Source organism: Triticum urartu, chromosome 2, assembly GCF_003073215.2.
Source record: "Triticum urartu cultivar G1812 chromosome 2, Tu2.1, whole genome shotgun sequence".
In the NCBI taxonomy this organism is placed as follows: Eukaryota; Viridiplantae; Streptophyta; class Magnoliopsida; order Poales; family Poaceae; genus Triticum; species Triticum urartu.
Genome location: NC_053023.1, coordinates 33,973,378 through 33,999,465, shown reverse-complemented (window position 1 = coordinate 33,999,465; position 26,088 = coordinate 33,973,378). Strand labels below are relative to the sequence as shown.

At 40.6% G+C, this 26,088-nt stretch overlaps 3 protein-coding genes across 4 annotated transcripts; all 3 read left to right on the top strand.

The window, feature by feature from the left end:
- The first annotated feature begins 3,777 nt into the window (after nucleotides 1-3,777).
- Nucleotides 3,778-4,359, top strand: LOC125540867 (glycine-rich cell wall structural protein 2-like). Its single transcript, XM_048704404.1, has one exon. The coding sequence runs from the start codon at nucleotides 3,778-3,780 to the stop codon at nucleotides 4,357-4,359; it is 582 nt and encodes a 193-aa protein (XP_048560361.1).
- An 8,529-nt stretch (nucleotides 4,360-12,888) lies between these two features.
- Nucleotides 12,889-13,509, top strand: LOC125540866 (putative glycine-rich cell wall structural protein 1). The gene has a single exon (XM_048704403.1). The coding sequence runs from the start codon at nucleotides 12,916-12,918 to the stop codon at nucleotides 13,507-13,509; it is 594 nt and encodes a 197-aa protein (XP_048560360.1). The 5' UTR covers nucleotides 12,889-12,915.
- Nucleotides 13,510-16,791: 3,282 nt separating this feature from the next.
- On the top strand, nucleotides 16,792-25,904 carry LOC125535439 (NAD-dependent protein deacetylase SRT1). Of its 2 annotated transcripts, none has more exons than XM_048698491.1 (16): nucleotides 16,792-16,939; nucleotides 17,180-17,804; nucleotides 18,243-18,384; nucleotides 19,258-19,287; nucleotides 19,375-19,467; nucleotides 19,807-19,926; nucleotides 20,341-20,441; nucleotides 20,560-20,668; nucleotides 21,142-21,221; nucleotides 22,674-22,752; nucleotides 23,507-23,560; nucleotides 23,637-23,730; nucleotides 24,110-24,189; nucleotides 24,359-24,426; nucleotides 24,551-24,653; nucleotides 25,294-25,904. In XM_048698491.1, exons 2-16 carry the CDS (start codon nucleotides 17,236-17,238, stop codon nucleotides 25,594-25,596), a joined length of 2,025 nt encoding a protein of 674 aa, XP_048554448.1. In that variant the 5' UTR covers nucleotides 16,792-16,939; nucleotides 17,180-17,235; the 3' UTR covers nucleotides 25,597-25,904. The 2 variants fall into 2 exon arrangements, with proteins under 2 accessions (XP_048554448.1, XP_048554447.1); XM_048698490.1 differs by having other exon boundaries at nucleotides 18,234-18,384.
- Nucleotides 25,905-26,088: the final 184 nt, after the last annotated feature.

Here is a 26,088-nt window from a genome sequence, read left to right as displayed (position 1 = left end):
AAGACTACGGCGTGTCCGCTTCTTCCCCATCATGTCCGGCCTCTTCTCCACCTTGTTCAGCCTCTTCTCCGCCACCATGTCCGGTGCCCTCTTCTTCGGGTCCATTATCGGTCATCTCTTCGTCTGAACCCATGTCATTATTGGCTGCCCGTCGGCATCCTCATCATCATCTTTGCTTATCCACCGAGTATAGCCATCCATGAGCAGGTGTTCCTTCACATGGCCATCCTTAAAGGGGTCAAGCCAGACTCCTCCTTTGCATCTTCGACACGGACATAAAATTGCCTTTGGTTATTTTCATACATGTCATGCACCGCAGATCCCAAGTATCTTTCCACCATCCTTCCACTGACCTTCATGATCGCCTGCGCGGTATAGGCAAAAGAATTATAACCACGCACGCATGCGTGCATGCATGCATCAAAGTAATACAAAAACTCGACATGACCTTCCCTAAAAATAGGACATATCGAGTTTGCCCGAAATTTCGGCAAAACGTAGGCAACTCATGTCACACACACATTTCGGCAAATCCACATAGGCAACTCATGCCACACACAGTTCGGTCATATCGCACAATTCGGTCAAATCACAACACACACACACACACACACACACATATTTCCATTCATGCAAAAAATTAATTCTTACTCACGTATCTAGATAGGGAGTTGATGAGGCCAATGTCCTTTTGGGATCAAAGTGGACAAGGATATTTAACGCTCCTTCGTTAATGAGAGTGAGGTAGCTAGCTTACTTCATTTAATGAGTAGATCTACTTGGGGAGGAGATCAATCTAACTAGTGGAGAGGGAGAGGGAGCTAGTGAGTGATGGAGTGGAAGGGGCAAGAGATGGGAAGGGAGGGGGAGAAGAAAAGCAAGTGAGGAATGTGAGCCAATAATGAAGGGAGAGAAGAGAGGGGGGAGGGGGAGAAGTAAAAGCCAAGAGAGCAAGTGAAGAGCAAAACAATCTATGGGAGAAGGAAGGAGGAGGGAGGGGGAGTGGCTGCTTTGGCTGGTGGGCCTTAACAATAGCACGGAGTAGAAGGCCCGCGCTACTGCTACGCCTATTACCTATAGCGTGGGTCATATCCCAGCGTTGTTGCTAAATGGGGCCCACTAACTGGCCCGTTGTAACAGTTGTGGCAGTTCCGGGTATGTGCCCCGTGCTACAGCTACCATGTTAGTTGTAGCGTGGGGCATATACCCGGCGCTGCTACTATGGCTCGGCCCAGGGGGTCTCATGGGGCCCACTTATCAGTAGTGTGGGATGTGTCCACCCATGCTACAACTAATATGTACCTATAGCATGGGGTTTGACCCACCCTACTGCTACTTAATTGTAGCGTGGGGCACTTATCCGACACTACTACTAAGCATCTACCTATAAGGCATTTCCTAATAGTGCCATCTTATTAAACTTTTTTATGGTATCTTATTATTGTTTTCCACACAATAAGAGATTAGGACATATGGTTAGTAACGTTGTCACAACAATCGTTAGTAGGCGGTGTTAATTAATAACACCACTTATCAAAATAGTTCATATAACAACGCCCTCCCGGTAGATAACTAAATAACAACACCATGACATGAGTTCGTGTTAGAAATATCAAAGATAAGAGAAATAAAATTCAAGAAAATATCAACTAAAAGAAAAAAATATGAGGGCTGAGAACAAAAATAAGAATCCTAATAATAACACTAATCAAAATAATTAATAAATCTTGTTAGGAATATCAAGCACCAAGTGAGTTGATGTTAGAAATACCAACGAAAGAGAAAACCAGCAAAATAAAAGAAACAAAATAAATAAATAAGCCAAAACAATGACTTGAGGTAAAAAATGAAACAAAACAACTAAGAAATGGAATTGCATGACATGCATAGTAGCTCTTCTAATATCCTAAACTCTGTGTCGGCTGTTGGACATGTTAACTAGCCAGGTGGTGACTGCTGAATAAATAGGCAATTTTTTGACTAATTTAATCCATAAATAGATGACTAGCATGGCATTAACAGAATTAGCAACATACTGATACTGATCTAACGAGCACGTGCTACGCAAACAGTAGACAGGTCTACAAATAATGCTACTACTGCTAATACGGAAATAATCAGGAGAGGGATATACGCTTTATACCCTCCAGTAGGCCATGCAGAAGCCGCCGCGGCGATGGTGGCAGCAGCGGTGTCCTCGGCTGCCTTCTTGTTGGCCTCGAGCTTCTCGGCGGCGGCACGTTCGGCGTCGGTGGACATGGTGATGATGAGGGCGACGCGGACGTAGAGGAAGCAGACGAACAGCGAGCAGTCGCGTAGTCGCTTCCCAAAAACCTATTCGCCCCTCTCCCGTACAGGAACCAGCAAAGGAACGACGGTGGGCAGTGCGCGTGAGCAGATGTGATCTGTTCGTGGCGGCTAGGGTTGGGAGACACCGCACACTTATATAGGCGCAGCCGCGCAGCCGCATGGAGAGACGTGGGCTCGACCCACGTCCGAGTCCGTGACAGCCCACAATCCGGCGAAGGAGGAGTGCGCCACGACCTCTTCTATTCTCAAGCTTCAATAGTATGTAGAAAAGAAACCCTTATAAAGAGGTCCAACTCTTTCTCCATTAGCCGGATGGGACTAACCTTTCCACTACGCCTAGTGTCATATACCCACATGGCCCCTTAGAAATTTTATTAGAAATTGCTAGGCAAGCACATCCCAAATTTCAGCAGTGGCGGCTGACCTCCGTGCCACCCCCACCCCCAAGGCGAAGGGACAAAGCGAGCTGTATACTGATTGGGTTCGGATGAACCCAATGAACTTGGCCATATCCCTTTTATAATTGGTACTTTAGTACTCTTTCCGATCCAAAATAAGTGTCTTGATTTTACTAAATTAAACTTACTTTTACCACATAATGAACCCAATGAATTCAATTATGTTTTTTCGTTTTAAAAATGGATATTTTTTTTTACCTACACACCCCTGCCAAGGTGCCAATTACAGCGGCACCTAACCCCTAGGGGGTGGAGGTGCATATTATTTTGGCCGAGGCCATTTGGCCAACTTAGTTGTGGGAGATGCCATTTTGAACCCAAAAATGGAACTCGATATTGCTCGAGTATTTGGTAGACAAAAAACTTAATGTGTGCCTACTATAGTTGATCATATTTAACATGTTTGTAGAAAAACTAGCCAGTGAGTTGACCTCGTACTATACTTGTTCGTGGAGCATAATGGACATACTGAAACAGTAGAAATTTGTAAGCATAAATCTCAGGTGTCACAGAAATCATGAATACGTGGTAGCAAGTACTCCCTCCGTTCAAAAACTATTGTCATAGTTTTAGGTCAAATTTGAAATGAAACCACGACAATAATTTTGGAACGGAGTGAGTAATTAAGTTAACTGCTCTTTGCTTACACAAGTGAAGCGCGATCCAGATGTCGTCCTAAGCTTACATATGTTGCATTGAACAAAGGTGAAGCACATGAGATGATCGAGCTGATCCCTGAAGTCTTCTTGGTAAGATGGCATCTAAAGAGGAAGGAAGAAGGACTTAGAAGTTGCAGATCGCATCGTTACTTGCATGTGGTATAGTCAACTAAACGCCACTTAAGCTCCATCGGCCACTGTACTTTTTTAAAGCCTTCTCCTTGCTACCTCCACACCACGGACGTACGTGATATTACTAAGATATTAGAGCCATTACACGGCCTTAACCACTATAAGTACCCTTGCAATCCTTCTCTTAAAACTCATCACATTTACACAGACGTCTCACAATGGTGGGCACCAAACCCGCAGCTCTTGGGGTCTTTGTTATTTTGAGCATTGGATTAGCCAGTGCTGCAAGAGTGGCCAGATACTCTAGTGCAGCAGAGACCAGCATGGGAGGAGAGGGAGGGGGCGGTGGGTATGTGACTGGCGGCGGCTCGGGGTCAGGGAACGGTGTTGGGTCTGCCGAGAGTGGAGGTGGTGGAGTCCGTGCAAGCATTGTTGGCGGTGGAGACGGAGGCGGCAGCAGCCAATATGGTGGTTCGGGATACGGCGAAGGATCTGGCTCGGGCATGAGCTCCGGTATGTATAACAAAGGGTCTCATTATGATTTTGGTGGATATTCAAGCAGTGCCGCGAATGGCGGTGGTGGCGGTGGGGGACAAGCTGGAGATCGCGATGGATCAAGCGGTCATGGTGTCGGCAGCGGCATTGCCTCCGGCTCTGGTAAGGCGGCCGGAGTTTCAAGAGGACATAGTTATCTAAATGCTAAATCCGATGGAAATGGTGGCGGCAAAGGCAGCGCTCAAAATGGCGGGAGTGGAAGTGGTCAAGGTGGTGGATCTGGGAATGGTGACGCACACCCGTAGGTTTTTATAACTAGCTAAGTACGAAGATGGTTTGCAGCCTCTAATGTTTCACATCGGCATCATCGCTATTTATTCCCTTTTATTATGTTCTTGTTTCATGTATTAAGGGGCCCGAATAAAGGCACATTGTTTGGATTAAATGTACTAGCTAGTGCATCTCCATGGGACTATGCATTATATGTTATTGTATGTTACTACTATATATACCACCCGTTTTCATTTTGTGAAAGTTCCAGTCTATAATCAATAATAAAGAAATAAAATGAAATATATGAACACTTAATAAGTCTGAATTTGATGTTTAAGTGTTAAGAGAGCAAATGATGTATGTATCATAACTTGATAGTAAAGATAGCTTAGATACCTTGAAAACATATCACACTCCTGTGTTTTAAGGGTGATGAGGCGTCTCACATGTGCCCCATGCAGCTTGTCTACCAAACAAGAACAATACTAATTGAGTATATATACATGGGAGTGAGAGTAATATCAGCTGGTCTCCGTGTATAATCAATGGGTGTACATCATTTTCTACCCCATATCTGTAAATTTGTGACCCCCATTATCCCATTTAAAATCCTGCCACACTTTACCTCATAATTACTTGGAACTTTGTGACCATGGCTTTTGTCAATACATATTGCTATTTTTCTCAAACCGGCAAATCAAACCAACAAGTCAAATGACGTGGTAGATGTCAGGGTGGACAACCTGTACTTAAGGGAGTACGTATAGGAGCAGTGCAGTGCAGCTGGCTGAACCATGTTCACCAAGATTTGACACAATTCATAGACTTTGACATAACTTGATATGCCACCAATGAATACGTGTACTACCACGTCAACCTAAAAGTGGGCGCTGCTTCTCAGTTTTCAGAAATTAATAGGAAAAGGTTGTCATAAACTCACAACTAACGAGCAAAATATGGCAAGCTAAATGATGTAAAAAAATCGCAAAGTCACGACATGAGGGGAAAATATGGAATATATATACTCGTGAGATAGTATACTACTAACTGCCAAGATGATTACATTCTATCAGAACCGAGTAATTAGATTGTTTTACCCGCATATGTAAACAAAAAAAGTTAGAATTCTTTATGTGAACATGCACTTGTAGTATTGTAGATAATATAAATGAGATTAATAGGGTAATACATGTTGTAAGAGCATCCTTCAGGAATACATAAGCTTCACACATCAAAGCATTTTTTCTGCAGGATACAGAGTTACATCAACATGAGCTTGGAGATGTTGCTATCGCTAGTAGAATTGATGTTACATTTCACTGAGATATCAGCGCTGCAAAGTAATTTAGAAAACTAAGATCCAAATGACCTCTGAGGACAAAAAGGCAAAAGGTTGAGATACGAAACAATAGGAGATAACATGCAGAATACAAAGAGATAACATGCAAAAATGCATAGTTAAAGGAAATATATTCATGATGTATTCAACTGAAGATGACTACCTAATAAAGTACAATTTTTCATGATGTGGTCTCAATTTTTATTAATTTGGCCATCCAAAAACATAATTTGACACTCTTATCCATCAACAAGGAACAAACATAATTAACCGGTTTCAGTAAATGGACAGTATACATATAAAATTAGGAAATGCATAGCTGCTTTTTTTAATGGAGGCAAAAGTTTGGCCTCATCACATTAGTTAAGAAGAGGTTTACAATTACAGCCAACAGACATGTCATATGGCCAAACAACAAGCCTACTCCCATGCGGTGTGGTATATAGCTCAAGTGTTTTTCCCAGCGATACCCAAAATAGCGGCCTCGCTCTTGATCTTGGCGGCTATGGAAGTGGCATGGAAAGAACATGGTGAAAGCAACATGCATTTCTCTCATTCCAGAGAATCCGAGGAATAAGCATCTACACATCAGTTGTTACTGTCATTAAAACAGAATCCAGAGAGTGGCTCAAATGTTCACATCTACTAGAAAGAATAGGACCAATGCATAGACTAGTTAAGCTAGATTGCCTAGATCCACTAACCATTATATATAATTTCAACGCTGTGCATTTGGAAGCAGCCATGAACACACGTCACAGATTGAAACGGCGGGAAGGATGGATCTTGTTGGCCATGAGGAAAATTTGAGCATCTATTTTGTCAACTATAATCGTGTACGTCACTAAATCTGGGTGCATGTGACGTATGGATGTTTCTCTTATGTGCAACACAATCGTACAAGGAACATAATAAACTAAGATGTATAGTAGTACGATGTATAGTAGTACGTACTCATTAGTAAGTAAATGAAGAAAGCCTCGGTGTCACAAATATCGATGCGATTATAATTTATAGTTTGAGCCTCGAATTGTTTTGTTTTTTACTGTGGTTATTTTTTTATGAGTTTGACTTTGTATATTGCTAGCGATGTTTGTTGGTAATCCTCAAGGCTCCATTTATGCCTTTATATTACCACTTTTCCCTATGTTGTTGGTTCACGCGCATGAACAATAGTTTGCTCATTTTTCACATTCTCCTAGACGACAACTTGTTTGTTTCAACGGAATATATGTGATTTTGTCACCAACCTATCAACTCGGTACATTTATGTTAATGTCAATCCAAACTCCCACAACTCATGTATAAACTATCGTATGTTGGTTTTAATTATTTCTTACGGCACACGACGACCCCCCCCCCCCCTGCCAACAAAAAGAGAAGGCTGACCGCGTCCTCATGCATGACGACGTTGATGTTAAAGTGACAAAGATATTTCCCATAGGAAGGTTGGGTAAATGAAAGATTTAAAGATAGCAAAATCAAAAGATGTACATGATAACAAAAATCAAAAGGAAAAGGCACCTCCATCGTATAAACATCACAAGTGTATTGTGTCTTCATGATGTGCTCATTTAGTGTGTAGGAATTTACATGATGATTTCTTGATTATATTAATTTGGCAATTCATAGCAAAATAAACATAGAACCTAAATCCTAAAATAATAAACACATGATGCACCAAGTTTGGAACAATCGGTACACATCATATGGCATTGCTATAGATGAATATAGAGTGAAGAATGGCTGACTGTCCCATAGTCTGATAGTCAGGGGCGGAGCCAGGATTTGGGTATAGGGGGGGCCAAGCCGATATTTTTTTTATTGGTTGATATAATTCTATACTTCTATACTATTATAGTGTATCAGTTTTAAACTTTTGAATCACAAAACCGGGAAGCAATATGAACTATCGATAGAAGCCATTGGAGAGTTCAAATCACTGGGATTCGCAGCTATAGTATCTGCTACAATGCAACGAAGATACTATAGTTTTCTTGAAAGATTGACAAGCTTGATGTTGGAAGAAAAGTTCACCTGCTCAGCCTATCTGTGCGGGTAACTATTCTAGCGAGCCACATGGATCTGTCAGTCCTTTCGTAAGGATGTCAGCGCACGCACCAATGGTGACAGCAAGGCTGGGTTCAGCAATGGGTCTGCAAAACTTATCACCCACCCTCAGTGCATGGTTTCATGTTTTGCATTTACGAACTTTTGACAATGTACTAGTAATTATAATTGTATTTGTTCCATTTAGACTCTACAATTTTCCATAATGCTTTAATCACACACAAAAAGATCAATATATTCCATTAAAAAATATCAATGATATTTGTAATTTCATTGGAAGAGAACTTAGCATCGCAGATTTCACAATTAAAAGAATAAATTAAATTGAAAGATGCATATAGATGGGAACTGATAGAGATTAATAAAAATAGTGCTAACCTTGGGGTAGTGAGCGGGAGCTTAGTAGAATCGATGGTTGTAGCCTACATATTCTCCCTTGCGAGCGGAGGCAAGCGGACGTCAAGGACACGGAACAGCGGCGACTAACTTCCTGCACACAAATCCCACGTATACGCCAGTTACCGTAGAACGCAACACGCAGGGCAGGGACTAGATCCAATCGGCTGGGCTTTTCACTTGGGCCTTTTTCTTTCTTCAGTACTCACGTTGAGAGATAGCCAGATAAGGGGGGCCGAATACATGTGTACGTGTTTTTTTATCGCTAATTGATACTAGCTGTTCGATGTTCGGTCGATCGTTAGGTGTGTGTGTGGGGGGGGGGGGGGGGGGGGGGGGGGGGGGGGGGGCAGGCCCCTGCTCGCCCCCCCTTGGCTCCGCCACTGCTGATAGTCACATGCTGTACAAAGAATAAGAACAACACAAACACTAAGCGAGACTAACTAGATCCACTACCATCACATATGAGTAGTTTAAAGGATCCAAGCGAGGAAACCATGCCTTTTGAAAGCAGCAAGGAACACCTAGATCTACTAATTCATGTTACCTTGCCTGCAGAATCGTACCCTTGGAAGCATATATAAGACTGGAACATCGGGAAGGGCGGATCGAGTCTGCCACTAGGAAGGAAGATGCGAGCATCTATTTTGTCAACTTCAACTACATACATTGTCAAATCTGGGTGGGTGTGAGATATGTCATTTTTCTTATAGAACTTGATTGTACATGGAACATAAGAGACTGAGATGCAGTATGTAGTAATAGTATAGTAATACATATTAATTATCAAGGACTATGGAATCCATGATGTGTTGTAATTATCAATGTAGTTAGAACTCACACACCTTTGTTTTCCAATTGGATAAAATCTCAAATAGTTTCACTTTTTTCAAGAGTAATTGATCTAATTTGATATGTGTTCGACTTTACTACTAGCGATGTTAGTCGATGATCCCCAAGATACCAGTTACCGGCAAACTCCCCCCCCCCCCCATTTTTGTATGTTGATGTGTTGGTGCTCCTAAACAACGATTTGCCAATTTTCACATTACTTTTAGATGACAACTTGGTTTTTGAATGGAACATATGTGAGGTTGTGAAGATACTCCAACATGCCAATTTAGTACCCTGACATGATGCTAAGTGCAAACACCCGCGCTTATGTACGAACCAACTTATAATGATTTCAATTAATTATATGTATACTTGTCTAATATCATATTGAAATTGTATGCCCGGTGATGAGATATTTTTTCGAAAAGGTGGGTAAACCTTGACCTCATGCCAAGCAGTGATGATGTTGTTAAGGTGACTAAAGATATTTCCAACGGGAGTGTGTGGAATACTTTGCTAGATTTGGTAAATGAAAGATTCTAGGAAGGCAAAATTTAAGATGTACACAACAAGAAAAAACACATTATTTGTGGTATAAACATCACAAGTTTATGGTGTCTTCATGATGTGTTCAGTTGAGAGTATGCATGATGAGAGTCGGAAACTACATGGTATGTTTTTAGTTTTATTAATTTATTCATTCAAACAGAAAAAATAGAATCTTAATCCATCAAGCAATAAACACCCAATATCCGATTTTGAAACAATGGGCAGTACATATAAATCAAGAAATATTGATAAATTTCCACTGTTATGAAAATATATTGAGTGAAGAATGACTCACAGTCAGAATAAGACTAACATATAGACTTAGCTAGACTGCCCCTAGATCCACTAGTTTAAACACTCGGAGCGAGGGAACCAGGCCTTTTGAAAGTAACAAGGAGAGACTAAACCACTGATTTGTGTAACTTTGCTTGCAGAATCGTACCTTTGAAAGCATATACAATATTGGAATGATGTGAAGGGTGAATCAAATCTGCCAGTAGGAAGATGCGAGCATATATTTTGTCAACCACAGTTACGTCACCAGATCTGAGTGTGTATGACGTATATATGACCCTTTTAGTACAATTCGACCATAGAAATAGTTAGATTATTCAATGTACTTAATCCAACCCAAGATTGGCTTGACTAATTAGTCGGTGATCGTTGGCATCTCTCTCCCCATGATACCCCTGTCTTGCCTAATTATCCCGAACTCCTCGTACAAACGCATGCAATGAATTTTTATTACTTGTTCCCAATGCTCATATGTGGGACGATTTCTAACAGTCTGTGTAAAATATCTTATTGTATAATATATAATTAATAATGAGAGACAATGAATGATTTTTATCATAAATATAGTCTCTTCACACAATCCAATATTGAGGTCATTACAATAAATACTCATTATCCCATTAAACTGACATAAATAGATCAGTAAAAGTGGAGCTACTGCATTAAATTCTGCCATATATAGGAAAACATGTCGAATTTGCATAAAACTAATAACTAGGCTACCTTTTGGGATCGACCTATGAGGAGTAACTTGTACCTATGTTTCAAAATATATAGATGACATTAGACCTCCTACGGTCGGGCATCATAACATCGCATGATACATTCTCATGCAATGGCAACTAGGCAATTGATAACATGACATAAATTAAATGAGGGTATCATAATAAACGAGTTGCTAGTATGACTCATACATAGTAAAAATGAGTTCATCTAACATACCAACATATATATGACACTATGCACACTATGAATATAGTATATTATACACTAGTATCATATATGTATGTTACTAAGTTATTATACTTCTGAATATCACAAATGTCAAGATGCAACTTAATTTGACTCTTGTTATAATTTTTTGATAAATGATGTTTTTATTAACTCATTATATACCACAAAGGTGATACAAAGCATGATGAATATACACCGGGCCTCTACATGAATTGGATGCACACAATCAACATGAATTCAAGCACACAAAATAAAATAAAAATGTCGGCAAGAACAATATCATAGTGGATCAAAACCATGCTTAATTAAGGCGAGGAGGGTGGAGGGTCTGTCTGTAGACTATGTCGAACGTCAGTGGTCACATGCTCCAAACGCGTACAGACCACTGTGACTAACGATTAGTGTGTCAATCATTGTATAGTATACCACGAACGAAAATAATGTACTTACCGGTAGATAACCAACATAGGAGATGAAATTTTACCATTAAAAACTATGTCATTTTGACATAGTTAACGTGACCATAATAAGACAGACACTTCCACTCATATAAGTGTACTAAACTTGTGAGATATACCATGGAGCCAGCGGCCATACATATTGACTCCGGTCGTGCGTGCTCATATTATCAGCCAACACGGCCTCAAGAGGGGGCGGCGCGAAGCTTCGATTTCTTATTGGTGTCATGGGACATGTCTATGTCAAGATTCCCAAGGCATTGATAGAGGTGTGGAGAAAGTCATGGCGGCTGCGATTGGAGGTCTTGAAGCTTTGGTGGAAGGGTGTATTGGATGCGATGAAGACTGTGTGCCAGGTGTTTGGTGACATGCAATAGCGTCCTCGGCAAGCGGGGGTGGCAGCACTTGAGGACTGCATTTTTTGTGGTGCTCCTCGAGTACCGAATCTCAATCTTCAGGGTGAAAACCCATGGTCTGGCCTTGGTTGTACCTGGCAATGGCCTTGTTGAGGGCATTGTTTTTGGGTGAACTCGGACTTTCTCTAGGATGAAAACCCAAGACCTTCGACCGGGCAATGACAACGTATGTGCATTGTTTCTTCTTGAAGGTGTTGCTTTTGAAGAACCTCTTTTGTAATCCGGGTGTTGTCTTCGTTTGTAGTAATAGAATGTTGTTGATGCTAGTCCTCTTCTCTTCTTTCTATTTATATTTTTGGTTGTGTGTATCTTGGATGCCTTTGGACATCTTGTTGGTACAGAGGCCGGGTGTAATTGATATCTTCGCAATATTAACATACGAGTGTGGTTTTCTGTAGCTCAGGCTACATGGTACCCTTTATCTTTACCATCCATTTCTGCATCGCGATCCGTGCAAACACATTTGTCTTTTTTGTTTCTCTCAAACGACACAACATATGAACTTCAAATTTTGCAGAACAACAATACATTCTAACTACAATCTGGAAAAAAACTTTCAGATTTTTTCATGCATTTTAAATACTTAAAATAATATTTTTAGTCAAACAAAATCTCATTTTATATATTTATATCAGATCAAAAAATCTGAAAGTTTTTTCACACATTGATGTTCTAATGTTTTTTTGATCTGCAAAGTTTGAAATTCATATGTTGTTTTATTTTAGAGAAATAAAAAAGAGAAATCTTCTTGTTGTAAGTTAGTTGGAGAGTACGGATCTGAAAGCAAGGCTGGAGGGTTGAGAATAAGAGGTTCCATGTAGCCTGAGCTACAAAGGAACTTTGTGTTAACATATTCCCTTTGTCAGAAAAAAGAAAATACCTAGAAATAAAATATATACTAAAAATATTTCCCATTACAAACCTAACGTACAATTTGTGTTAAAGAAATTTACACATTCTCTTGTAGTTTTGTTAATAGCTAGCTCATCTCATCCTGGTCATTTTTCTTAATTGTATGATCTACACTCAAGTCAGGAGAGTACTTCCATCGACAGTCTAGCTACCTCGCTTCCACACCAATTTGCTTGATCACCGATGCAAAATTTCCACAGATCGTACAGTTCCACCGACATGATTGGCAAAAAATATAGTACAAGTAAATTAACCACTTCGCAGTTGCATCGTTTACTTAAGCATTATATAAAGTACACGTCCAACCCTTCACACTGAGCACTCACCTCCTCTTACACTCAGTTTAGCAAGCAAGCTTAACAATCAATGGCAGGCACCAAAGTTTTAGCTATGGCTTTTGTTGTTCTCTTGGGCATTGGATTAGCCAAGGCTGCGCGGGTGTCCAGGCTCTCCGATGCTCAAGGGAGTGGAGGGGGCGGGGGTGGTGGAATTGTGGACGGCAGTGGCTCAGGATCCGGGAGCGGCACTGCGTCCAGCCGGGTCGTCCCAAACGAAGGCCATGCGAGTGCCGGAGCTACCCATGCAGTCGCCGGAGCTGGAGGCAGCGGCGGTGGCGCGAGCCAGTACCGTGGATCCGGAAGTGGAGCCGGGTATGGCTCCAGCGCCGCTTCTAGCGAGTCAGCTGGAGGAGTATTTGTTGCTTTCCCTGGATATTCTAGCGCTGATGGTACCAGCAGTGGTGGTGGCGGAGGACAAGCCGGAGGTTATGATGGATCTAGCGGTCATGGAGAGGGCAGTGGCACCGGCTCCGGTTCTAGCTCCGCCAAGTCTACCTATTATGGAGCAGAGGATGCAAATGCAAGTGTTAAGGGTAGTGGAGGTGGCAAAGGAGGTGGGGAAAATGGTGGGAGCGGCCGCGGCAGCGGGAGCGGATCTGGAAATGCCGAAGCAAACCCTTAAGTTGCCTTTTCGATATGGATGAATGTTTCAAGTTGTCGCAATCATTTATGTTTTGCTTTTTATCTCTCGCGCTAACAAGGAGAATATGTTTTCCTTCATGTACACTTGTCTTATGATAGTAGAAATGAATAAAAATGTTGCCTTTGTTTTAACTATGAATCTGGACATGCAATTTGAAAACGGACAAGAAAGACAATGTTAATCTAATGTTTCATATAAATTATCAATAGGTGATGACTTCCAATGAACTGTTTCCAAAAAAGTAAAAAATACTCTCTATCGTAAGTGAAAACATGGTTCCACTCGTATGTGACAAGTGATGAGCGTCACCTTTCTCACGAACTACTCCAGCCTTTCCACCCTTCACCCTTGTTCTCTCCATCAACATCTTTTGTAGCCTTTTTCGATAATGCGTCAAGATAATATGAAAGGCACGCCCAGTTTCTATATCCACACACAATGCCAATACCATATGAAGACATTGAATATTTTTTTAAAAATGTACAAAATGATGGCAAAGTATTATCATGGAATAGTGAACACTGACACCTAGTGACAAACTTTAACTTCAAAACCCACCTTTCATAACCGAGAAAGTGCATATTGCAACCCCGAACTCAAGGCTGTAGTTGTTGTAAAAGAATCAAAGAATTTCTACCGTGTTTTGAAATCTGTTTGTCAAAAAGTGTGAAATTTCCCCATATAGGTCAGCATGTAGTGTTGATTTTACAGATTTATTTTATTTTTTCTGAACACTTTGAATTTTTGGTCAAAAATTGAAAAAATGGGCTGAAATTGTATTTCTATTGTGTATCCAAATATGTTTGTCAATAAAGTGTGAAATTTTCCCAGATTGTTCAGCATGGTAGTATTGTTCAAATTTTTCTGGGACTTTGATTTTTTGATCAAAATTTGACAAAAAGGTCTAAAATTGAATTTCTATTGTATTATTAAATATGTTTGTTACGAAATGTGAAAGTTTTGATTTGCATAATTTTTTCAACTTTTCATGTACACTTTGAATTTTTTGTAAAATTTTGACAAAAAGTGAGTGCTGACGTGGTTGCTGCATCCCAATCTATTCGATCAAATATTTGCCACGTATGCCAAAACCACCTTTAGGCCAAGTGAGAGGGGTAATTTGAATGGATTTGATTTGAGAGTTGAGTGTTGTGCTCTAACCGGCATTGGAGTTCAGGGTTGTAATTTAAACTAGAGCGAGTTCGGGATTGAAATATATACTTCACTCTTTGTAACCCTGACTCCTTGCAAAAAGGGATAACCCCAAACATCGAACCGCATGCACCATCGGCGTCATATCCAACCACTGAATGCCATATATCAGAGAATCTCACCCCGTTGAACATGTTCAACAAAACTTCAAACAATTAATGCCTTCAACTAAAAATTGACACGTGCATGCCTTTATTTGAAATGAATCAAACATGGGGTCTTCACCCCCAAGGTTCTCAAACTTGTCCTTGAAGATCATCACTATCCAGAAGTCATGTCTGTGTTGTCACCCCTGTCGACACTGTCATACTTCTCAGACTCAACCAATTGTAGCAAGACTCGAAACATCGGAGATGCCCTAACATATATCTGGCGGGCGACTGGTACAAGTGCTAGACAATACGGGTGTGTTTGGTAGCATTCGCAACCTAGCATGGTTGTTCTCCTCTCATACATGTTGAGTGTTGACATGCCAAGTACATGCATTTGATGTTCTTTAGTAGCGGTGTATGTGCTCAGACATGCTCAGATGAGACTTTATTTGGCAGCCTGCATCTGTTTAGCCATGCTGAACAATTTCGAATTCTGAATAATTTTTGAATGGTGACCGAAATTTGGAAAATGTGAACACTTTTTTGAAAATTTAAACAAAACTTGGAATTTTGAACATTTCTGAAAATTTAAACAAAATTTGAATATTTAACCAAAATTTGAAAGTATGAACATATTTGAAATTCAGAACATTTTTTGAAAATTTAAATAAATTTAGGAAATTTGAAAATGTTTGTGAAAATCTATTTTTTTGAATTTATGAACATTTCTTCAAAATTAAAACAAAAGTTGAAAATTTAAACAATTTTTGAAACTCTGAACATTTAAAAAAAAGTTAAAACATTTTTTAAAATTTAAAAAAAATATGAAAATAAAATAAAATCCAAACATCTTTTTTTTTAAATTTATACATTTTAGGATTTTTGAACATTTAAACAATTTTTGAATTTCTGAACATTTTCTGAAATACGTTGTTGCTCTCTTCGCTCGTGCATGCTGACTAGCAAACGAGGGTGTTTTCTCTACGTGCATGTTACAAGGGTATTTGGGCTGAGCTCATGCATGCTGACTAGCGAATGACTGCGGGGGTGTTCTCTTTTCGTGCATGTTACGAGGGTATTTGAGATGAGCTCATGCATGCTGAGGAAACCCCGTGCAAACTACCAAAGTGGGTTGAGTAGGGAATTTTTACCCTCATGCACCATCCATACACCCTACCAAACACATCCTAAGTGTTGACTAGGAACGTAAGCAATTCAAGAAACCTTACAAGAAATGGATATGTGACAACAAGAAGGGCTTGAAACATGCATGACACAGACACATATCTGCCCGAAGTGATGTACCTGTATGCACTCATGCTCTCTGGAGATATGATCTGACACACACCATGGATAATGGACAATACAAAGTCCAAAAGGGCATGGTGTTCAAGTAGAATATTTTCTCATTTTTCCTCCCGCAACGCGTCATACAAAGTGCCTATACTCGAAGCGAAGACTAGGAGAATTAACTGCTAGCGGAGTTATTAACCCAGAGAGTCACAAAGCTAGTATTATTTTTTGCAAAGAAAACCTCTTGGGAACTGTCTTGCCCAAGATTATGAAACAAAAGATGAAAAACTTACACTAACATATATTGCTTACTTGGATTGGAGGTATGATTTTTCTGAACTTATTTTTGCGCATGTGTGGTTCTGAATTTTTGTTGAGAAAGTTCAGTATTGAAGTAAATACCCAAACTTTCTTCTTTACATTTTTTGAGGCGTTACTTTGTTCTTTTACATTTTTTGAGCAAATGTTCTTTTACATGGAAACTTTACCAGGAAGGGCCTGCCATATTCTAAGCAGGCTCTAATCTTTTTTTTTCTAGTACAAACAGGCTCTAATCGAACCGGGCCGCACGTACCTTGGGTCCAAGTCCGTTGCCCACCAGCCTTCCTCTCGCTCGTCGCCTTCGTCTTGCGCCCCCCCCCCCCCCCCCCCCCCCCCCCCCCCCCCCCCCCCCACCCCACCCCACCGCCGCCGTCTCCATTTCCCCACCGTCCTCCCTCCTCTCTCCCGGCCGCTCGCTGCTCCCATACAGCCTCCTCCGCTGCCGGGGCAGACTGGACTGGAGATCTGCACTTGATTCGCCTGTCTCGCCGGTAAGCACGCTCCGCGAACGCTTGATTCCAAAGCATTTTGCTCGTCGCGTTCCTTTTCCCCGCTCCCGCCAAGCAGAAATCGATGGACTGTGTTAGGGTTTCGACATTAGGGGGGGAATTATACAGGAGGCGTTGATGTAGTGTCAGGAACTTGCCGGTCGGGGGAATGGATCACCCCGCCTGTGCAAAGATGAAAATTTTGGGGGAACAATTGCTTGACCCAATCCCCCTACTTGTTAGGGCCTGTTTCCGCCAAGCTCCTGCAGCCGCATACCACCGTCTTGCCGCAGGACAGGATGGCCTCCGTCTCCCAGGACGAGCTTGCTCTCCTCTCTGGCAGGGAGCTCGTGGCCCACCTCGCCAACTCCTGCCACAGGGCCGACTTTGAGGCGGTCGCGCGCGTCCTTGATGCGCGGGACCGCAAGATCGCCAAGGACAAGGCTGCGCTAAAGGCCGTGCTCGCTGACCTAGACGCTGCGAGAGCGCAGGAGCGCGAGGTCGCTGAGGCCAAGTCCAAGTTGGAGGCCACCATACTGTGGAAGAAGTACAAGGCGGCCTTGGACTCGCGCCGCCGACCGCTGGACAGTGCCAAGGAGGTGGCGCGCCTGCTTGGGGACTCGGTACGTCGGGATGAGTCGCGTGTCGAGGAGGCGAATGAGGGGGAGGTGGAGGACCTCGACGATACTGACCTCTACGTGCCTGACTGCGTGTGGGAGAGTGGCGGCGGTGGGATGGAATGCGACGGAGTAAGGAGAGGCACAATGGCGGCGAGGCGGAATGCGGCCGTGGCAGGGGAGGCGCGAAGGCGGGCGGCTGTCGCCGTGTTGGAGGAGATGGGCCCTGCTCAGCTCGGGCGGGGTGAGGGGTGAGTCATGTTTCTGCTCTAAGTTGCCCAGTTTGATGAATTGCCATAAGGGCAAGGTGATATTTTCACTTTTGTGACTAGTTAGTCATTGTACTTAAAAACTGCTTAAGCGTGCAAATGTGGTTTTAGCCAAGTGGTAAGTGCTACTCCCTCTGTTCACAAGTATAAGATGTTCGAACTTTTTTCCGAATTGGATGTATATAACATGTTTTAGTATGTTTATTCGTTCATTTCAGTCTGTTTCTAGTCGATACTGCAATATCCAAGATATCTTATATTTCTGAACGGAGGTTGTATACTTTACTAAAACAATGTACAAGGATATGATCAAGTGCCAAAGTAGAAAGTGATACACGATCAAATTCCCCTATCAAATACTGTTGTCCACAGAATAATTACTACAATGAACAGTCATTTTGCTTCTTTTAGATCGAACAGGAAGACAGCAACGGGTTTGGAGAACCTCAAGAAGAGCAGAGAGATGTCGCTAGGCTATGCAGAGAAGCTATCTTACCGAGAGGATGTGGGCACTGTGGGCATGCCTGAGAAGTTCGACTCCCCCAAACTCCTCCAAGGGAAGGTTGATCATTTTGCCTACGTCCAAACCCTTTTTTCATTTTGTTTGCTCAGGCTGTAAGTGACCTCTTGTTTATGGCTTTATGCTTCCCTTTTGTTAGGCTAATTATTTCTTGCCTTTTTTTGGGTGTGATTAGTTATGATTGGCTAAGAATAAAGAGAGAAATATTTTTTACCGCAGCGTTCTTTTTTGTGGTTTGTGCAATCAAGACCCATGTGTGCCACTGCTATAAATTAATAGTGTTGGAGAAGTTGTGGTTAGTAAGTTCTATAAAAGATTATCAAATTTGAAAACAATTATTTCATGAAAGAACCAGTGTTTTGGGGAACTGAGTAGCTACTGCATTGCAAAATTATATCGCATTACCATTATATTGGTTTTATAGTTGAATAAATGAAGGAAATAGATATTGAGGCTGTGTGAAACTTGTCGGGCCTACAATTTCGTTGGTTGCGGGGTTTCTAACCTCGTGTGATAATTTCAGGCAGAACATGCCCCCTGCACACCTTTCAGTATGGTCTGTAGTGCATAATACTATTCCTTCATGCTGAGGAATTGTTTGTAGTCTAATCTAGGAGTCTAGTTACTAGGTACTGAAGGGCATAAAGTGTTTAGAGAACAGGGAAAGCTAACTTCAGATCTCATTGTTATTTTTACAAGGGCGTTTTCTGATGTTGAGGAGAAACCCCCAGATTGAAACCATTATTGTCAACAATTGTGGCAAATGTATTTTTTTTGGTGGTGGGTGGGTGGTGATTTTGTCCTATTCACTTGTAAAATTCCGTGTTATGACATGTAGTTATTATCTTACTACTTAACATTCTTTTCTGAAGAAAACATTTGTTTAAATGTTCATTTTGCTGGATTATGGTGCAGATAGAAGAGCTTGCAGTTATGGTGCAAAAGGTTGGGTTGCCATCAATGGATGCCAATTAAATTTCTAGTCGTGTTTTATATGTAGCATTATCAGTGAACTAGCCCTGATTGTTTCAGAGTAAGCATCTAGTGGTGTTTACCGGAGCAGGAATATCAACTTCATCAGGCATACCTGATTTCCGAGGCCCAAAGGGTGTGTGGACTCTGCAGGTAGGCTCTGTTGCTTCTTATTATTATGGTTCCCTTCCATGCTTGAATCTATTTCTCTTTAGATTATATTTCGATGCTTGACTGCAAACGTGATATATTTATTTGACTTGAGTGCAGTCTATTTCATGTTTTAATGCATGATTTGTAGATCAGTTAGTTTCCTTATTGTTATCCAACTTAGGTACCCCCAAAAGCTTTATGTAGTTATGCAGTTTTACCATGTTAGCGAACCATACTTATTCATGTAGTAGTTATTATCATAAGCCAGGTGCTAGATTTCATGATAAACCATTGTTTGAATAAATAATCAGTTGTATATATGTCACATTTGTTTTGTAGCGTGCAGGAAAAGGTGTTCCTGATGCTTCACTCCCATTTCACCGAGCTGCTCCAACCTTGACTCATATGGCATTAGTTGAATTGGAAAGAGCAGGTCTCCTAAAGTTTGTCATAAGCCAGGTGCATAATTCAACTGAATGTACTGTATATGGGCTTTTTATTGGTGTCTGTCTCCACTACCAATGACTTGCTATTATAAGGTTAATTCTTAAGGATTTATTTGCTCCGAGTCACTTGTACAAGTTTAACTTTAGGGAACTTTGCTCCAGTTAACTATTATAAGGTCAACTCTTAGGAAACGTTTGCTCTGTTGCAAAATTAGTTATATGAGCTGCAGATATTTATTAGTACTAAAAGTAGACTTATAATATACCAGTTTGAATATTTTAGCTCATGTTTTGTGTTTCACAGATTTTGCTGCTAAGTATGTCCTCTGTTACAATATTCTTTTTGTCGTAAACAAATTGCTTCATTTACCGCAATCGTATTTATGCTATCCATGTAATTTGAGCTTGTGGAGGTTGTGTTTGCCAGAATGTTGACAGCCTACATTTGCGTTCTGGCTTCCCAAGGGAGAAGCTGGCTGAATTGCATGGAAATTCTTTCAAGGAGGTCTGCCCATGCTGTAAAACGGAGTACGCTTTATCTTACCCTACTTTTATTATACTTTCTTAGGGGAACACCACAAATAGTTCCTTTTTCTTCTGTTGGTTTATTCAGATAGCTCTTCCTGAATCCCTCCTCTGTATGAAGGTACCTTCGTGATTTTGAAATAGAGACAATAGGACTGAAGGATACTCCAAGGCGTTGTACAGACAAGAACTGTGGAGCTAGATTAAAAGATACAGTTCTTGATTGGGAGGTACACACTAAGAGCTACAATGTTTTTTTCATCTCGGCGTGTTTTATCAAGAAAATGCTTATTTGTGAACGAAAAATTCTGTTAGACAATACATGATATTACTATTTTAGTGTTGCACTTGCTTAATCTCTGCTACAAGATTTGTGTGTCTCTATTCTAATATGGTTATAATTGCCTCAGTGCCCACAAATATCCCATTTTGAAATCAATCACTAAAGAAAGTATTACCTCAAAATTACCTTCGAGATTCACAACTAGGATGATACTTGGTGAATTTACTTGATTATTATAATATGTTGCTAGAAATATTTGTTTAGGTGTTGTGTTCTCAAAATAAAATGTTTAATAATGGAAAGGTACTTATGTCATGCTCTCCAGGCAAAATGTTTTAACAATGAAAAGAGAGAGACATGAACTGTTGTGCATCTTCTTTGAAGTTGTCTCAGTTCATTAATAATTCCACTGATTTCCAGGATGCGTTACCCCCTGAGGAGATGAATTCTGCCGAGGAGCAGTGTCGAACAGCTGATCTTGTCCTATGTCTAGGAACTAGGTTTGTCATGCTACCCTCACACAATAGATGCAGTTTTCTCTTCAGTTTCCTTCTTCATTATGGTTACAAACACCGTCACTTGCCAACAAATGTTACTAGTTTAATGATAAATCCTCCTAACTCTTTGCCACATTATTATATATACCATGGAGGCAAATAACGAGGGGTGCATACTTACTGTAGTTAGTACTTCTCTTTTTTTAGTTTGGGAAACTCTCCAGGTGCCATTTGCTTCAAACTGTTTGCAATACACCAACAAACAGTTTTTAGTAAGCATGATTCTCATGTTTAATATGGGAAAAATCAATTGCTCGATTAATAGCTGTACAAAAGTCTGTAGATGCTTCAAAATTTAAATGCACCATTAGTTATATGCATGTATGATTAAACATGCCAGAAACTGCAAGTTTAGTACTATGTCATAGTGTTAGAACTTACGATCCCTGTTTCTTTGCCGAAGTGCTTGGAACAGTGGTTTTGTGTAGTTCATCCTTTCGTGGAAATCTGGCGCTAGGATTGATCCCGAGGATGGTGCAAGACTATTGGCTTTAGCAAACGATCACATGTACAACACGCACCATCCTTCACCTAAGTTGCAAAGATGATCCAGTCATTTGGCACGGCTAAATAAGCACCCCCAACCACCATCACCAAAGTGTCTGGAGCCGAGAAAGATGGGAAGTGAGAAAAACAGTAATTCAGTGGGCATGGTTGTAGCCTGTCCCAACTGTGTCAAAAATGCTTGTCAGCGATACATGTTTTTTTCTCTCTTGAGAAAGCGCAAAAAGCTTTGTGTCTTGATGCATAGATAGGTAAGGAAAGTTATTTACAAGACCAAGATGGGCAACAACCAGAATGAAATACACAAACCTTTCAAGAATGGAAAGCTTTTAATCAGGCCGTTGTATGTTGAAGCTGCAACAAAAAGACATCCTAGATTTAGATATAATGGTCAGTGACCTAAGCTGCTGCATGAGATCAACCGATACCAGTCTGTGCATCCCTAGTTCTACTTCAACGAGCGATCTAGTCCTTGCTCCTTTAAAGAATGGAGCTTTGATCTGGATGAAACGATTGTATGACTAATATTTTCCAGTCACTTTTGATGCATCAAAAGATAAATGCATGGTTGAGTCTCAACATTCTTCATGCACTGCCATGTTGCAGTGCAGTGCATATTTAGCATATATAGTAGTCAAGAATTTGAGATCCTCTATCTCCCCCCTTTCTGTGCATGGACTGTGCTACTGCTATTGCTATATACTTGGTTGTTTTTGCCTATGATCCAGTGAGAGGCATTGTGTCCTATCTCCCTCTCATTTGATCAGTCTGACCATTGTTGCTTTCTGTTTGTTCATTGTTAATTCGCAGGTAGCAGGTTGAACATTTTTTATGATAATAACGAACCATGATTCTGTTCTTATTTCTTTTCTGATATCCAGTAATGTGCAGCTTGCAGATTACTCCTGCATGTAATATGCCTCTGTTGTCAATCAAGAATGGGGGAAAGGTTGCTATTGTTAATCTTCAGGTGCACACAACTAAATACAAGCATATTGTTGTTTTTCTTTTAAGTATGGACCAAAGAGAAGCACTAACTTGCATGCGTATCTCTGTTTTATATGCATATTGTACTTATGATATAGGCAAATTTTGTTGCAAATCTGTCAAAAATATTAATGCTACGTCTGCACTTTTTGAAGTTGGGAATTTTTTAAGTAGCACCAAACTATGTTTCAACTCTTATATGCCACCATATACTGTTTACCTCTGAATGACTGAGACACCGTCAGACCATTTTTAGAAATTTTAAGTGTTGTTTATTTGGCTGTTTCATTAGGCCTTACTAAACTTTGTGATTTAAGTCACTCAAATATAAAATCTGAACAATTCAAAAATTGAGGTTTTGAATTCAAGTTTGACTCTGGAACTTATTTTTGAGACATGGCATTTAGAACTTCGATTCCTGATTCAGTTCAAAGGTGTGAACTGAAGGAGATGATTTTCCATGTTTATGATCTCCTAGGAACTGGTTTTGCAGCCTTAACAGGTGCAATATGCCGATTAAATATTTAAATTTGAACAAAGGATATTTACCTCATTTAAAGTTTAATAAATAATGCTCTAGAATGGAATATAATGATTGAAACACTGTTTGCTTAAGCATTTAAAGAACACCAGCGCAATATGGGATAGTAAATCCAAAATACTGCAACTTTCTAATGGCATTTGATAAACCCACAATAAGTAGCATTCTGATTGCTTTACAAAATCTTCTCTTTCAGGCAACTCCGAAAGATAAAAAGGCAAGCCTTGTCATCCATGGGTTTGTGGATAAGGTGGCTGTTTCTGTTCAGTTTCCTTTGTTGCTATTATATGTCTCCTTGCTATTGTAATTTAACCACGTCAACACAGGTCATTGCTGGAGTGATGTGCATTCTGAGTTTGCGCATTCCTCCATATATACGTACTGACTTCATTCAACTTCTTCTTCGGCACACAGTGAAAAGTAGGGTTGTCTCACCATTTCTTAAATCTTCATCCTTACCTAGCTCTGTAAAATTCTAGTAGATACATAAACCAGTCAAGGTTAGTGACAAAACTGAATGTTGGCATCATCAAAACTGCCTCATTAACAAGATTTTGAGCAGCTGAAGATGATAAAATTCCTTGCAAACCTTATGGTCACCATATAAACAGTGAAACTACGAAGTGTGGTATATAAATTTCTGTATGGTGTCCTTCACAAATTGGAAATGAATTTTGATTTCTCATTAAGTTCCTTGTGTGCAACTATCATTGGACAGCTAAATGCTTTAACTGGCTTTGTATGAAAATGGGTTTAAGCACCTGCCTCTCATACTGCATTATCTCTTTCTTCTATTCAGAGAAATGTGTAAGATGGACTCTGCGAGTAACTAGCGTTCATGGCATGCGAGCACCATTGTCATTTCTTCGGTCAATCGAGGTTATTCAAAATAATATGTCCACACTGTTGTGTACTAGTATGCTTATTTTATGCCATTAAATGCTCCTGTAAGGACTAAGGAGATAATATTACATCAACAGGTTGATGAAAATCTAGTTTTCATACTTCTGTTACTGAATATGCTAAAAAAAATCTTATTCATCAACAGGTTTCCTTTCCAGACAGATCTGACATGAAGCCTGTAGTGCTTATGGAGCAACCGTTTTCTTTGCAGAGGTATATTGGAGATTGCAATGTCCCCCGGCCAATATGTGCCAACTGATCACGCAGAGAAAGAAATGTTTCAATTTTCAAATATTATGTGCTATGTTTCACATCAGGAAATTGCCCACTTCTGTAGGGAAACATCAATGACTAGCATATTTTCCATGTTGCTGACATTGAACTTCAGTGATGGTTGTGGCTGCTCAAGCTCGTCAATTGAATGCCATGTTAATTTCCAGGTTAGCAGCTGCTGGAAACCTTTATCTTCTAACTTTGCTGCCCAAAGTTGATTGTGTAGTTTAAAACTTTAGCAACGAACTAGGAGCAGGAGGTGTTAGGCGGTTAATGTGATAGTGCCTTTGTTTTTTGCGTGTTCTGAACTTCTGATGCAACATGGGTTATCAAAACCCTGCCGTCCTTATGGACAGCCATCCTATCCCTCACTTACTTGTGGACATGTGTTTAGGGAAACAGGGAAATTGAAAACTCTTATTTCTCCAATCTCCATATTAGCATCAATATTCCATGCAATCCACAAGAGTTTGCCCCCATTCCTTTTGTACTGCATCTTGCTCAGATCCGGAGGATCAGTAACTGGCGGAAACGCTGGTGCTATTGTAAAGAGGTGTAATTTAAGAAATACTATCGCAATTGTACATGACTGATCATAGCTACTCCAGAGAGCTAAATTTGTCGAAATACCCTCTTCGTCCATTTTCTTTGGTGTGTGAAATGATCAAATGAACCTAATTTTCTCGATACTTGGTACCTCTCTGCATATTATTAATTTTTAGAGTGGTTATTTTGCATAATGCCCTGTGAACTTGTGAGTGGATCTACCATTTTGCTTACCATAAAATTCCAATGGCATCCGTGCAGAAGCAAAAGGAGAGTTTTGTTAGAGATAGAAGCCTAGTCCTGCAGGAGTTGAAGTGCACTGCAGAGCGCCAGTCTCGTGCCGGGCAGCAATCGATTCTTGAAAGGGAGAGTCTGCCAAGAGCCGAGACATCTATACACGCGTTTGTGACCAACATTATCAGGTACGACGCTGCAGATCTCAAGGTGGCTGATCATAAGGGTAGTTGGATGAACAGCGGCAGCAGTACCAGCAGCAACCTTGCAAAACGGCTCGTGGAAGGTGCTAGTGGCTACTCCGCCTCGACAAAGAAGCTAAAGTGCTAGGACTGGCTGCGTCAAGTTTTCTGATACTTTTGTTTGGAGTAGTTATATGACTTGGTACATGTGTGAGAAGTTTACAATAGCAAGAGTGGTGCAGAGAGTTAGATGAATGGGTGAAGGGAAGGTGGAACATCTTTTCGGTGATAGCGATGCGACCAAAAATGTAAACTGGTTGAGTCTTGGTTGAATCTTTTTCTTGTCTTTTCCTGTAAAGGAAGTCGAGAAACTTGTGAAATGCTGATATCATTGATATCCAAGTGGAACTGGAGGTCAGGTTAATGGTACTGGATGAAAACGGAATTTTCAGAACAGTGCCCGTGAGCATATGTCACTTGATCATTTGGCATTCACTAGTCAGCATTGTTGCATCCTCTACAGTGCTTGGTGGAATTCTTGTGGGTTTATCCCCTATAGGTCCAACTTGTCATGGCACTGTAGTTCTGTGTTTTTAGTTCCATATTGCCTTTTATACAAGCCTGTTGTGGTTTCGCAAAC

Coding starts and splice junctions, on each gene's coding strand:
- LOC125540867 (XM_048704404.1), top strand. CDS start 3,778: ATGGTGGGCACCAAACCCGCAGCTCTTGGGGTCTTTGTTATTTTGAGC.
- LOC125540866 (XM_048704403.1), top strand. CDS start 12,916: ATGGCAGGCACCAAAGTTTTAGCTATGGCTTTTGTTGTTCTCTTGGGC.
- LOC125535439 (XM_048698490.1), top strand. CDS start 17,236: ATGGCCTCCGTCTCCCAGGACGAGCTTGCTCTCCTCTCTGGCAGGGAG. Junction 18,385..19,257: donor CCAAACTCCTCCAAGGGAAG/GTTGATCATTTT, acceptor ATTATGGTGCAG/ATAGAAGAGCTTGCAGTTAT. Junction 19,288..19,374: donor TTGCAGTTATGGTGCAAAAG/GTTGGGTTGCCA, acceptor TGATTGTTTCAG/AGTAAGCATCTAGTGGTGTT.